We start from the raw sequence: 13,368 nt of genomic DNA, 5'->3' as shown, positions 1-13,368 counted from the left end.
TCTAGAATCCCCAGGAAGTTTTACCTGTTCCATGCCATGTTTCACTGTCAGTGTCCCAGGCTTGGTGCTTGCCCTGAGGCAGCAGGGTTCTTGTCAGAGGAGGTTGCTTTAAACAGGACAGCAGGAACAAAAAGCTCTGTGTGGTTGTGCTGTAAGTGGGTCTGTGGTGACTGAGTGTCTTCTCAGCTTTGGCTGCTTCCCCAGAGCTTTTAGGCCCAGTGGGGGTCAGAAGGACCTGAGCTCCTGCTGCCCCTGTACATGGGGGTTCACCTGCCAGAACAGGCACATCAGTCCTGCCACTGACCCCTCAGGTGCTGTCCCACCTGTCCCTGCAGGGGATTGTCATCACAGAGGTGACAATCCAGCAGATCCTTTATTCTAGACACTGTTTAAGATGTTGATGTGAAACATAAAGGGTTTAACTTGAAATTCTCCTGTTCATCAGGCACACACAGCACAGTAAAGTTCCCAGGACACACGGTAGCCATCAGTCAGGGTTAGTCTTGCTTAGGGGTTGTTTGCCAGAGTGGGAGATTGAAACTGGAGCTGTCACCATCGGGGTGAGTTCCCTCCCTGCTGCTCTAGGTTGGGCTTCTCCTCTCCCCACACCCCTCCTTTTCTTAAGACTGGGGGAGAGGGAGAGAAATTTAATTTAAATTAGTACCAAAGAAGGCAAAAGCAGTATTTTAGAGGGAATGAAAATAAGTGACTGCAAATGTAGAAACATCAGCGAGGCTGAAAGAATACTGTTGGACAAAAAATTTATCTCAACTTGGAATTTGTAATGATAATACAGCTTTTCTACCCAGATGGGCAGCACCACTGTGGCTTTCAGCAGCCATTCTGTTAACAGAAAGAGAAGCAGCACTCCATGCTGAATCATTCCTTACTCCACGTTTTGGCTTTAGTGAATTCCTTTCCCCCCAGTGTACAAGGAGCACAAACCTCTGTGCTGGTGTCTGTTCACACCTGCTTCTTAGGGGGTGTTGGATCAATGTCATGTTGTTGCTTGGAATTGGCAGCCATGGGTCACCTTCATCAAGTGCTTAGTTTGGGGCAGGAAATGCTCTTTTGTTTGGTTTTCAACATGTTTGTTACAAAAAATAATAAACACAGAAGTTCTCTACCTTATCACAGAGCTGGGTTTAAATTTTGATACTAAAACGTTGCCCCTGCTCACACCAAAAATCTGGATTTGAGCAACTGCTGCCTTTTCAAATCAAGAATTACAAGTAATCTTTCTCTTGGGAAATCTGTAAGAAATTGCATAAGAAATTTAATTTAAAGTTTTTGATTTTTTTTCACATTTGTTCTTAGTACTACAATGACTACGGAGATATCATTAAGGAAACCCTGAGCAAAACCAGGCAAATTGATAAAATCCAGTGTGCAAAGACACTCATTCTCAGTTTGCAACAGGTAAGAGCATTGATTTTTTGGTTAGAAATGCCTCATTGCAAAAAGCCCTGGCCAGGATTTCCTCTGACACACTTTACAGGGAAGCAGAAATGCTGCACTTCCTTAGGACATTTTCTTCATTTTCCTGCTCCCCAGTTCAGGCTGTCACTGCCCCTGTGTCTCAGTAATCTCTGTCTCCATAGGCCCACACTGGCAAAGCTTGGGCAGGTAAAAATGGATGGGAGGGAGAGAAGAGCCTTGGAGGCAGTTTGGTCCAAGCTGATTCATGGCATTTTTTATTGATCCTGAGTCAACAAGGAGAATTAGGATGGCTTTTTCTTCTTAGCATTTGCTGAAGTAATGCATCTTCCTTATACTTTGTCTAAATATTGATGAATTTTTCAAATTTCAAGCTAATTAAGTCTTCCAATACTGTTAGACATGTTTTTTCCCAGAAAAATTCTCTTTACATCGCCCATAAATTACTGCCTGGTGATGAAATCTATCAAGCAAACAGCACAAAGTGCACTAAATACCACTTAGGCCCTTGAAGTACCAGCTATAGCCATTGCACAGAGAAATTACTTCTGCTAATTAGATGCTTTCAAATGAGCTGGACCTCCCAAAATCCCTTCCTAAGGGATTTGCTGTAGCAATCTGGAAGCTGAGAGAGATCTGTGCAAACCTGAGAAAAACAGATGGACTTCCAGAAGAATCAGGGAGTGTCAAAGCAGCCCATGTCTGTAAAACTTGGAGAGGAGGAAGCAGCTGCCACAGATCAGTCAGGCTGACAAAATTCCATGAAAAAAGCAATGAGAGGAGCTCTTTGCAAGTGCCTCAGTGACAGGTAGCAACCAGTGTGGATTTGTCAAGAAGGAATCCTGTCCAATTAAGCTGCTGTCATTAATTACATGGTAACAGGGCTTGTGGAGATGAGAGAAACAGTGGCTGTAATGGAGCCTGATTTAATATCCTCACTGGCACTGGTTTAATATCCTCACTGGCACTGGTTTAATATCCTCACTGGCACTGCTCTCAGCATCCAGTGAGAGATGGGGTGTAAATGGCAGTGCCAGGAGAGGTGGAACTGGCTGGAAAAGCATCAAGCACTTCAATACTGTGCTGGGAGAGCCTTGGAGGCAGCAGTGCTGGGCAAAGAGGCACTGAGGTTACAGTGGAGGAGCTGCAGTTTGGATCCCCAAATTCAGAGCACCACCAGGTCTGATGGGTGATGGAGGTGCTTAAGGGAACAGCACGAGAATGCAGGACCTTCTTGATGAGTTGGGAGAATGATGGATGGAATTCAGGGAGGGTGGGTGCAGAATTCCACCAAAATGACTCCACACAAGTACAAGATGGGGACAGCTGGCAAACAGCAGAGGGACAGAAGAAAATCTGGCAGGTGACAGGGACTCCGTTATGTCTCAGTCATCACAAAGGCCATTCTCAGATGGAGCAGGTTTAGAACCCAAGTCTTTCTCAATAAAAGAGTTTCCCAGCTCACAGGTGTCAACCTCTGAACTCTCTCTGCAGCTGTTCAATGAGCTTGTTCAGGAGCAAGGTCCCAACCTGGACAGGACATCTGCCCACGTCAGTGGCATTAAGGAGCTGGCCCGGCGGTTTGCCCTCACTTTTGGCTTGGATCAGATCAAGACAAGAGAAGCTGTGGCCACACTACACAAGTGAGTGGTGGTAAATAAACTAGATTTTTACACTACTTCAGATTAAAACTCTTGTTCAGCATTCCTTTCTCAGGATACATAATCTCAGCAGGCAATGGAATAATTATATATTTTTTTCTGCTTAATTGGAGGGGTCTACATGTATGTAGGTAGAAAGGAAACAAACTAGCTGCTACATAATTATTTATTGAAATTAATTGGCATGGTTATGTTTATCTCCAGTGGGTTATGTGTAACAACTGAGGATGGTTCTTTGTTCCACACCACTGTGGATTCTGGAGGAACCAAGGGCTGTTATGAAAAGATTCTCTGAAAATATTTTGGAAATCTTTTAAAGTGGACTGAAAATTTTTATGTAACTGCTGCATAGAAAAGCATGGAAAGGTTCTGCTAAATTTAAATTATGACTTTGTCATGCCATAAAAAAGTTCAAATGCTAAGGTTTGGTGTCCCAGAGACTCAGTCCTTGAGACCGAGATCAGCACCAGGTGAGGATGCACCAGGCACTGTCCTCAGGCAGGCAGGAGTCAGGGACACTTGTGCCTTGCTGGGTGAGGGAAGGGACAGTGATCTCTGCAGTCACAGGTGACAGAGCAGAACCGAGCGTGTCCCTGCTCTGGGCTCTCAGGTCTCTGCTCTGGCTGCAGAGGTTGGCTCCTCTTTGATCTGACACATTCCATGGAGCTCCTGCCCTGGGCTGCTCTGCCCAGTTCCCTCCCTGGGCAAGTTCCCTCTGACAGGGACTGGCCACGTGCTTATCTGAGGGTAAATCCACAAATCCACAGGGAGCTCTGCATTCCCCTTGGTCCAAAAGCTGCTGCTTGCTGCTAATGGGGAATTACATTGTGATGGGACCTGAGGATTCAAACAGCTTCATCACAGCTCAGATTTAGGGCAACTTGTTTGAGTGTTGGGTTGGGCTTTTTTTTCTGCTTTTTTGGGTTTTGGGGTTTTTTTGATGTTTTTGTTGCAAATGTCTGAACATGTTAATATTTCTGTACTGTAGAGATGGCATAGAGTTTGCCTTCAAGTACCAGAATCAGAAAGGACAAGACTATCCACCTCCTAACCTTGCTTTCCTGGAAGTGCTCAGTGAATTTTCTTCCAAACTCCTGCGACAGGACAAAAAGACTGTGTAAGTAATGCTGTGTTTTCTTCCCTGGGCTCTGTTAATCCCTGCACTGTGGGTTCCAGCTCTTTCCTTTGAGGTCTCTACAATCTAACCAGGCTGCAGAAAGTCCCTGAGACATTTCACATACATACTTACTCATCTTTTTGTGTTTTAAAGTAATAAAACTAAATGGGAAAAGAAAAATCAGACCCGCTAATGAGATGAGTTTGAGACCTCCCAAAACAATGTTATTGAAAATTTCTCATGGGATATTGAAAATAAAAAGTCTTTTTTTTTTTGCTAGAAGAAAAGAAATTACACATTAGCAGTGCAGGGAATTTACAGGTTGTCACCACTGCAGAAACACATTTCTGTCTTTATTTACAGAAATTGTAAACCTATATTTGTTGTTTCTTTTAATATATTGGAAGGACTCCAGTGAAACATCAGCCAAGCACTATGTGCCCAGTGTGAAACTAAATTCACTGAATAACTTTATGACCAGTTTAGAAGTGCAGTTGCCAGATCTGTTGATTTATGGCTATAGGTGCCTTTCAAGTCAGTTCTGTGACCCCACTGAGTGTTAGTCAAAAATCAGCTGGAATGGCCTCAACTGACTCTTTCTGTCAGACCTTGCTGTGAAGGTTTGACAGATGTTTTTCTGTGAAGACATTTCTTTTAAAGGACTTTTCTATTAGGGTTAACAGCTGTGAACATTACAGCTTTATCTGTGCAGTAAAAAATGCAGCTTGGTTAATTTTGTATAATTTTTAATGTGTACACACTTGAAACAATTTCACTTTTTCTTTGTATCAATAATTTCTCAAGTCAGTGAACACTGTAGGACAAACAGTTAAAGGAGCTAGGGAATGGGATGATCCAGTTAGGCTGGCTTGGCACTCCATTTGTGCATCTCCATTGTTGTATCCTGGAATCTTGTCAGCCTCTATCCTCTTGCTCAGGACAGGACTTAAGGATAAAAGGATTTTATGGCTTGTCTTCTTAGCTGAGCTGTAGGTTCTCCACGTGGTGGTCTAAGTGCCACTGGCCTGTTTCCTGTTGAATTTAGTGAAGTGTAGCCTTTCAGCAGAGTCATCCCTTCCACAAGTTTCCAGTGTCTGACATTTAAAGTTACATCATACTGCCCCTGACAGCTTCTGTTAACCTGAGCTTTGAGTGAAATTCAGTTCTTGGGGATATTCTGTTCCTTCACCTTCCATGTTGCCATTTAAATTCTTTCTCAAAGGTTCCCCTGCCCACATGCACAACCAGTGGCTGCTCCTGCAGGAGTATAAGGATTGCTGTGGTGGACTATCTATACCTGAGCTATTGACCTCAGCTCAATCTGGTGATCATGAAAAGAAATAGGTCCTGATCTGTGCCAGCCTGCTGTGTTGGGATGAGTTCAGCCCTGCCCCAGACCCCACGGGCTGTGGTGACCATGAGAAGGGTCAGCACAATTTGCTGACATGTAAGGATTCTGTGGAGGTGGCTCCACTCCTGCCCAGAGTGCTCCACTGACAGGACAGGAGGGGGATGCTGAATTTCCCCTTTTCTCCTCCAATCCATAGGGACCTCTCCCCCACCACAGGGGCTGCCTGTGTGCAGGAAGGTCCATGACCACCATCTGCTGGAGAAGTCTCATGTTCAGCATCACTTCCCTCCCTCCCTGCCCAGAGGCCCTCCCCAGCCTCAGCAAAGGACTCTTGGCTGCAGCCAGAAGTGCTCTGGAGCCCTCACACTCTCAGGAACACGTGGCTGCCTGCCTGCCCAGGTTCTCCAGCTTGGCTTCTCTGCCTCAACCCCCAAATCATCCACCTGAGGCCCTGCAGGTGTCAGGGCACTGTCCAGGACACCCTTCCTGACAGGCTGCAGCACACACTGATACTATTCCACAGGGCTTCTGCTTCCTTCTGCTGGGCTGCTGGCCTTTTCCTCTGGGCCTGGAAAAGGGAGAAGCTTCCAGTTTGGGAGTGATGCAGCCACACTGATTTAATTTAGTTTCCCTAGCCTGTTAATCTGGCTACTCATTTTATAGTAACCTTCAGAAGTGCTGATAGCCATTTATGGATTTATTCAAATCTATGGATTTCACATAAAACTGTTAATGTAAGGTGCCAGACTCATACAGCTGCAGAAAAAGAATTTGTACTAACACTCTGTTACAAACCCATTAAGGCAGATAGAGGCAGGGAAATCCTGAGGAACTAATGTAGGACAGAACAGAGGAGATTGTCCTTGGAGGCACTTATTTCCATTTATTTCTCTCAAAGACACAGTTGGCTGAGACTGAACACTGACTTGTGGGTGTCAGCTGAGGTAGAGCCTCGGCATGGGTGAAGTCCACTGAGCTCAGAGTTGATAGGAAGTGCCAGTGTGAAGCTCCCCCAAAATGCTGAGCACAAGATGTCTCGAGTTTGGCATCCAGGCAGTAAAGAGCTCCCAAGTGGTGTCGTTTTCCTCCTTCACAATTTGGCCATAAACATGCAATCTGGTTCTCTAAATACAAACTGGAGGTAGAAAAACTTCTTACTTTCCAAGACTCTTCTGCAGGTAGATTCTCTGAAGCCATGAATCACTCGAGTGGCACAGTTGGGTACTGTAAAATAGAGAATGCACTAAGACTTTACCATTGCTGCCAGGTTTGGGAGTTATACACATGGAAAAGGGAAGGAGGAAGCATTGGCAATATTCAATAAAAGAGTAGACAGGAACCTGCTGTTTCTTGAACAAAGTTATGCCATTCACTGAATAAAAAACTGATGTGATGTCACCCTCCCATGAGCACTGTGGCTCCTGGGCCTGTTCTGGAGCTGGGCTGGGTAACAACTCCGAGCTGCCATGAGCTAACAGAGGAAACCTCTGCCTTTCCATGTGGAATGTGTGGAGTTGACTCCCACTGCTGGTAACCTGGTAAGGTGGTGTTAAAGGAAATTGTGACTGAGGGGTGCAGGAAGTGATGCTGAAGTACCTGAGTTCTCTTACCAAACTTCTGAATGTTTGGCTCTGCAGCCAAACTCATTAGAATCACATTTATGTAGATTTGCATGTTCATTTTAGAGATTACTTCTGATTCCATAATTAAATAATCAATGGAAAAACAGTTCCTATGCCCTCCAGACAGGAGGGAGTTGTTGGCTCCTCCTTTCAGTTAACATGTGTGCACTGGACTTTCCATGGCAGTGGAGCAGGTGTTCAAACTTTTTATGGAAAAATAAATGCCTGCATTTGATGAACCCATTTCTCTTGTTCCAGGATGCCAAAGGACATCCTGCATCCTTGCAGCAGTGGCTCTGATGCAGCCTGGCTGCTGACACAGCGGCCACATCCAGGTGTCTGTGGGGAGATTGCTGCCCTCTGTAGCCCCTGTGTTTCCTTTCCAGGCACACCTACTTGGAGAAGTTCCTGACAGAGCAGATGATGGAGAGAAGAGAGGACGTGTGGCTGCCGCTGATCTCGTACCGGAACTCGCTGGTGACGGGCGGCGAGGACGACAGGATGTCCGTGAACAGCGGCAGCAGCAGCAGCAAGGCCTCCTCCGTGAGGAACAAGAAGGGCCGACCCCCCCTCCACAAAAAGAGAGTGGAAGGTTTGTGAGGGCACAGGGCTTTGGCATGCTGGACACTCAGGAGAGGGGGCTCTACCAGTTCATGCAGAAATACCTGATATGTTCTGGATGTGGCAGAACAAGGCATCTGTTCTGCTGGTTCTGTCAGGCCTGGACGGGTCTTTAATGGAAATACCAACTCAGCCCCCTGCTCTTGCTTGTCTTGACCAAAACTGGCAATCAGAACTGTTAAAAGCTGTTACTGCTGGTGTTTGTGGAGTTACCTGCTCTTTCTCACTCCTGGACTGCTGGATTTCTGCCTGTGGTTCCCTCTGGGAAATTGTTAATTCTCAGGGATTTGGAGCAGATTCCAGAGAGAAATTCTGAGAACAGATCTCTGTTGTTGCATGGCCATTGGGGACACTAAAAAGACACCATATTTGTTTAAAATCGTACTGATACCTAGTGTTGTCTGCATTTACTCTTTCTGGGACCTCAGATGTGTTCATCAGGAATCTGGCTGTGATAGCAAATTTCTTACAAGGCTGCATCTGTTCCTGGTCAGTCTGTGTGCTGTAGTGTGGACTTTTGTGAATACTAATTTGCTGTTCCACTATACAGTAGATCTGAGTGAGATCTTAAACTTCAGGGGTTTTCCAAGTTCAGTATCTATGACAGTAATCCCTCAGTAAGGAATATGGTGCCCATTTGCCTGAATATACAGCAATTTCCCATAATATTCCTCAGAAGTTTGCCCATACAGCCAGGTCCACTGCAGCTCATGGTGAGCAGTCCCTGCACCAGGTCCTTCTCACCAGGTCCTTCTCAGCCAGCCTCCCGTGTAGGTACATCAAATACTGGCTCCTTTCTTCAGGCACTGTTTTTCTTCTTTCAGGACGCCAAGATTTTCACTGAATTCAGCCACTGAGGTTTCTTTCTTTCCTCTTGTTGCCATTTTCATTCTATTCTCTTGTATTTTACCAATATCTTATTTTTTTTACCCTGGGGTGTGTAGTAGCATCTTTGTCTCCCAGTAAGGCAAATCTCAGGCTTAAGATGCAGTTTTTAGGCTTTCCTTATCTCATACTCTTTTGTGTCACCCCCTTTCAGTGGTCAGGAGAAGGGAGAATTGATTTCCAACACTTTCCATTTGAGAATCTCCTTTTTTTGTTTTTGTTTCTTTAATTTCCACTCTAAAGGATCTAACAGGAGAAAGGTCACTGCAGAAATTACTGTGGTATCAAAGGACCATATCCATCCCCTCTGGTTCCTTTCTCACCTAGATCCAGCACAGACTGGCTTGGAGAACATTCCCTGTTGCTTCTGAGAGGAAATGTGCTCTGTGACATTTCTTCAAGATGCCTTAAGGAAATCAATAGTTTGTTTTTGTTTTTTTAAATCCCTAACATAAAAATGATTGAAAAGTAAAATTGAGAATAAATAGGCAGCTTCTTAGACAACATTTATACCTAAAGGGTAATAAAAGGCAATGGAAGAGTGAACAGATCCATGGAGATCCCCATCTACTTTTCTCACCACACATTTCCTGCTAGTAAATCTGTGATCTCATCATCTCTGTTGTCATCTCCTGTCTTTCACTCCAGCAACTGAATTCATTTCTGTGTTTCTCTGGCTGCAAGCTTCCTGCTCTAATCCATTCTCAAGTCCTCCCTCTTCCCTCCTCTCTGCTTTGCTCCCTTCCCAACATAAGCACAGGATCCCAGCTAGACCATCAGTCATCTTCATCTCATTTTTATTGCTAAGCGTCCCCTCCCTGCTCCACTCCAGTGGTTCTGACAGTTCTAAAGATCTGGAGTACCAGATTTTGGGGTTTGTGCTCCACCTTGTCTTAGTGTTTAACTGTATCTTGGTTGCATGAGATTAACAGTCTCCAATTGTAAACTCAGGAATTGGGAATTACCTTGCTTGTTTATGTTCAGGATACCCAGCAGCTGAGGCTGTGCTGAAGTATGACTTTGTTTGCAATGGGGTTTGTGTTTGTTCACTTTAAATTGTTGTTATTGCTGGGAATAGAGGCTAGTAATACTTTAAATAACAGAATCTAAGATTAGAACTGAAAATCTTACAATCCCAAGCATTTATCCAGGTGATCCCTCAGTGCACACTTGTTTGAATGCTGCCCTGCATGTGGTCAGAACTGAGCAGTGATTTCAGTGCTCTCTCTCTAGATGAGAGCCTGGAAGGCTCCTGGCTGAATAGGAATGAGAACATCCATACTCCAGGGACACTGCAGACACCTCAGCTCACCTCCACTGTCCTGAGAGAGAACACCAGACAAATGGGAGAGCAGATCCAGGAGCATGAGTCGGAGCAGGGATCTGAACAGGATTTTTTACACAAGTAAGTCTTGCAATGTCAGCATCAGGTACAGTCAGCCAGGCAAAGGAATTGCTTGTGGTTTACAGTGATACTGTTAGCCTGTGGCTCCAGAGATGCAGTGTTGATTTGCAAAGCCACCTGGAAATGCCTTGACTACAGCTCAGCAATACTTGGATTGTCCTCAGGTCCCAGAAAAATATGTTGTAATAGAATAATAGTAGAAATTCCTTATGTTAAAACTCTCCCATAGCACAGCCATGCAATTCTGGTCAAATCATCCTAGTGCTTGTGTCCCAGACTGGGTGGAATTGTTTCTTTGGAAGACCTGTAAGTATTCCTTTCTCCCTGCCTGATATCAGAGTTAAGGTTCTCCAGACACCCTGACTGATATATTCTAAATTTCCAGCTGCTGAGGTAGTAATTCCTGATTTGAGGTAATTGCCCTAAATGATATATTCTTTTTGTCCCTTTGCTCCCATTTTATCACCTCCATCTACAGGGAAAACATTGGTTATTTTCTGTCAGTGGGTGTTGGCAGCAGGTGCTGCCAGGATGCAGCAGGTGAGCACAGGCTGCCTGTGGGTCACAGGCTGCTGGTGGCATCAGCAGTGCAGCCTGGAAGGTATTTACACATGGGTGAGGTACTGGCCCTTAAGTTGATCAGGGTATTTGTGTAAAAATCATTTTTGTCAGTTACTAATTTGGATCCATTCTTGCTCATATTTTGCCTCATCTGACACAGTGAAGTACTATTGAATAACAACAAACTTTAGAGGTGTTATTATTTAGAGGTGCTCCCGCTCCAGGTGCCTGCCTCTAATGAAGGAGCAATGTCAGTGTTTCCATACCTGCTTTTATTGCAACAGTTAATTGATTTTTTTGTGCACAAACAGTGAGAGGAGACAGACTGTGGAAGGGAATCCAGAAGATGTGTACAATGGTGGATGGGATTTAATTATCCTAATCTGAAGCATGGCCAGACACAGAACTTGGAGACAGAAACAGCCCCAGAATAGGCAGCTCAGAACTGTTACTGCTGTGGGTTCTAACTTACTCCCTGTGTGTCAGTCCCCAGATGCAGATCTCGTGGCTGGGCCAGCAGAAGCTGGAGGATCTCAATCGAAAGGACAGGACAGGAATGAACTACATGAAAGGCAGAAGTGGCGTAAGGCACGCAGTGTAAGTGCTCCCAGGCTGCTGCCCTCAGCAGCACCATGTGCACACCACCACAGTGAAATGTTACCTTTCCTGCTGTGGCCAGTGGTTTCTGTGCCATTTCACCCTTGTGGTGAGGGCAGAGGGACAGTTTGTAGTGCTGGGATGGATCCAGCCCAGCACTGCCATTCTCTGACTGTGGCCAGACACCAGGCCCAGTGAGGGTGCAGTTCCCCATTCCTCAGAGGGTTCCATGGTTTGTGTGCTGTGTGAATTCCCTGTGAGCGCTGCCCACGAGCCAGTTCCTGTGGCTGTGCTCTCCATCCTTTTTTGCAAAGGTGTCCCCCTGTGCAGTCATGGAGAGAACACACGTGGGTGAACACTGGGGCACCACATGCTCTGTGCTGATCCCACCGAGTCCTTCAGCACAGGGGCTGGAATCCTTACAGCCTTTGGAACTGGGCTTGAAGGCACTGCTGGGGTCCCAGGGCTTTACCAGTGATCCTGGCAAAGGATCATTCCTCCTTGGTAAAAGGGCAGGCAAACACAAGAGGAGTTACTGCCCTGTAACCACTTCAATTGCTGGTCATAGTGCTGTCAGTGGGACTTGCTGCTTCAGCCTGGGCCAGGGTTTGGGGAGGGGAGTTTATGTGTGATTTTCCTGTTTGATATTCCAGAGAGTCGGTTGGCTTTGCCCTCAGCATCAGCATTAAATGATAGGATTTGAGCATTCTTTTTAATAACAAAGATCAGGGCTGGGAAGTTTTTCTGCCTGGAAATGACTCTCTCTCTTTAATCAGACGAGGTCTAATGGAAGATGACGCTGAGCCCATCTTTGAAGATGTAATGATGTCCTCACGAGGCCAGCTAGAAGACATGAATGAAGAATTTGAGGACACAATGGTCATTGATCTGGTCAGTTAATCTTATCAATGGCAAGTTTAAAACAGCTGAAAGCTAATTTAAAAGGAATTTTAGAAGTGTAAACAAAAATTTCCAAAATTTTGAGTCTGGCCTCCGGTTGTCTGAATGTTAAGAGTGAAAATTATGTGAGCACTTCCACTGGGCTCAAGCCTGCAGCTGGAGGCTCTGGGGTTTGTTCCAGAGCCACACAAGGAGCATTGCTTAGTGCTTCTTCTTCCCAAGATTGTGTTCTTGGGCAGCTTTTGGCAGCAGCAGCATCACACACCTCAGACTTGTCAGGCCACAAGGATCAGGTTATGAGTTCCAGGCTGTGCTGACAAGGCTCTTTATTGCATCCACGATGTGTCAGACTGGCACAGCCAAGGGGTCCCTCTCCTTCCCTTTCCTGGTTAGTTTGATTTTGAGGAGGTGGGCTGGGCAGGGGATCCTTACTTGAGGTCTCAGTAGGTCACAGCCAGAGGGAGCACAGACACTGGCGTGTGGGTGGGAGCTCCTTAAACAGGAGTTGCTCCCAAACAGGTCCCATCATCAATGGCAGCCTCAGTCCCTTCCAGTTCTGTGCTGACTGCTGGGAGAAGTTCCTTGCAGCATTTACAGCTTTAACTGGCCTCCCCTCTGGAATGACTCCTCCCTTGTAAAATGGGATAAAGGAGCAGTTTGCTCTACACACCTCACCATTTTTATGCCTGTTTCTCCTTTCACATCTAAACAACAAGCCCTAGGTTATATTAGGACTGGGCTACAGTGTCTTGTGAAAGGCTGCTGCATACTGAGGTTATTGCCAGCACTCATGTAATTACCAAGTAAGTAACATGCAAGGAAAGGAAGGAATTGATCAAGCCAGTGAGGCTCACACTCTTGTGCTCATGGGGAAGGACACCACAAATGATTTAAGCCTCAGAAATATTTCAGTAAGTTCTCTACCCTTTCTGTTGGTAAATCCATTTTTAACCATGTCAGAGTTCAAGTTTTGCTATGAACTTGAAGCATAAAGAGAGTTAAGAGGGAGTTTCTGTGCAGTCTGGCCTAGAGTCCCAATACAGAAACATCCTTAAGTCACAAGAACCTTGGGCAAGTCTTTAACTATGAGCACAGAGTTAGAATTCGAGTCCATCAGCTTTTACCCCATTCTCCCAATAACGTGTTTGCCCCAGAGGTTTTGTGGCACAGGGGGAAGGCGGGGGCAGGCACAGGGGGCCTGTGGCGGGCAG

General features: G+C 45.6%; 2 protein-coding genes across 3 annotated transcripts in view; one reads left to right on the top strand and one right to left on the bottom strand.

Annotated features, from left to right (window-relative positions):
* The window catches only part of STAG1 (STAG1 cohesin complex component), a 154,072-nt gene that overhangs the window by 138,270 nt on the left and 2,434 nt on the right, over positions 1–13,368 (top strand). For both annotated transcript variants that reach the window (XM_066556791.1, XM_066556793.1), the window contains 7 exons: positions 1,318–1,419; positions 2,932–3,080; positions 4,087–4,215; positions 7,575–7,780; positions 9,928–10,099; positions 11,147–11,257; positions 12,034–12,148. In XM_066556791.1, the coding sequence (XP_066412888.1) occupies positions 1,318–1,419; positions 2,932–3,080; positions 4,087–4,215; positions 7,575–7,780; positions 9,928–10,099; positions 11,147–11,257; positions 12,034–12,148 (984 nt within the window). The remainder of the gene's footprint in view (positions 1–1,317; positions 1,420–2,931; positions 3,081–4,086; positions 4,216–7,574; positions 7,781–9,927; positions 10,100–11,146; positions 11,258–12,033; positions 12,149–13,368) is intronic.
* PCCB (propionyl-CoA carboxylase subunit beta) overlaps positions 6,773–13,368 on the bottom strand; it is a 32,359-nt gene continuing 25,763 nt past the window's right edge. The window contains exon 16 of the mRNA XM_066556796.1: positions 6,773–6,790. The gene's annotated coding sequence lies outside the window, so the exon portion shown is untranslated. The remainder of the gene's footprint in view (positions 6,791–13,368) is intronic.

Source organism: Molothrus aeneus, chromosome 10 (assembly GCF_037042795.1).
Source record: "Molothrus aeneus isolate 106 chromosome 10, BPBGC_Maene_1.0, whole genome shotgun sequence".
NCBI classification, from domain to species: domain Eukaryota; kingdom Metazoa; phylum Chordata; class Aves; order Passeriformes; family Icteridae; genus Molothrus; species Molothrus aeneus.
This window is presented reverse-complemented; position numbering and strand designations above follow the sequence as displayed.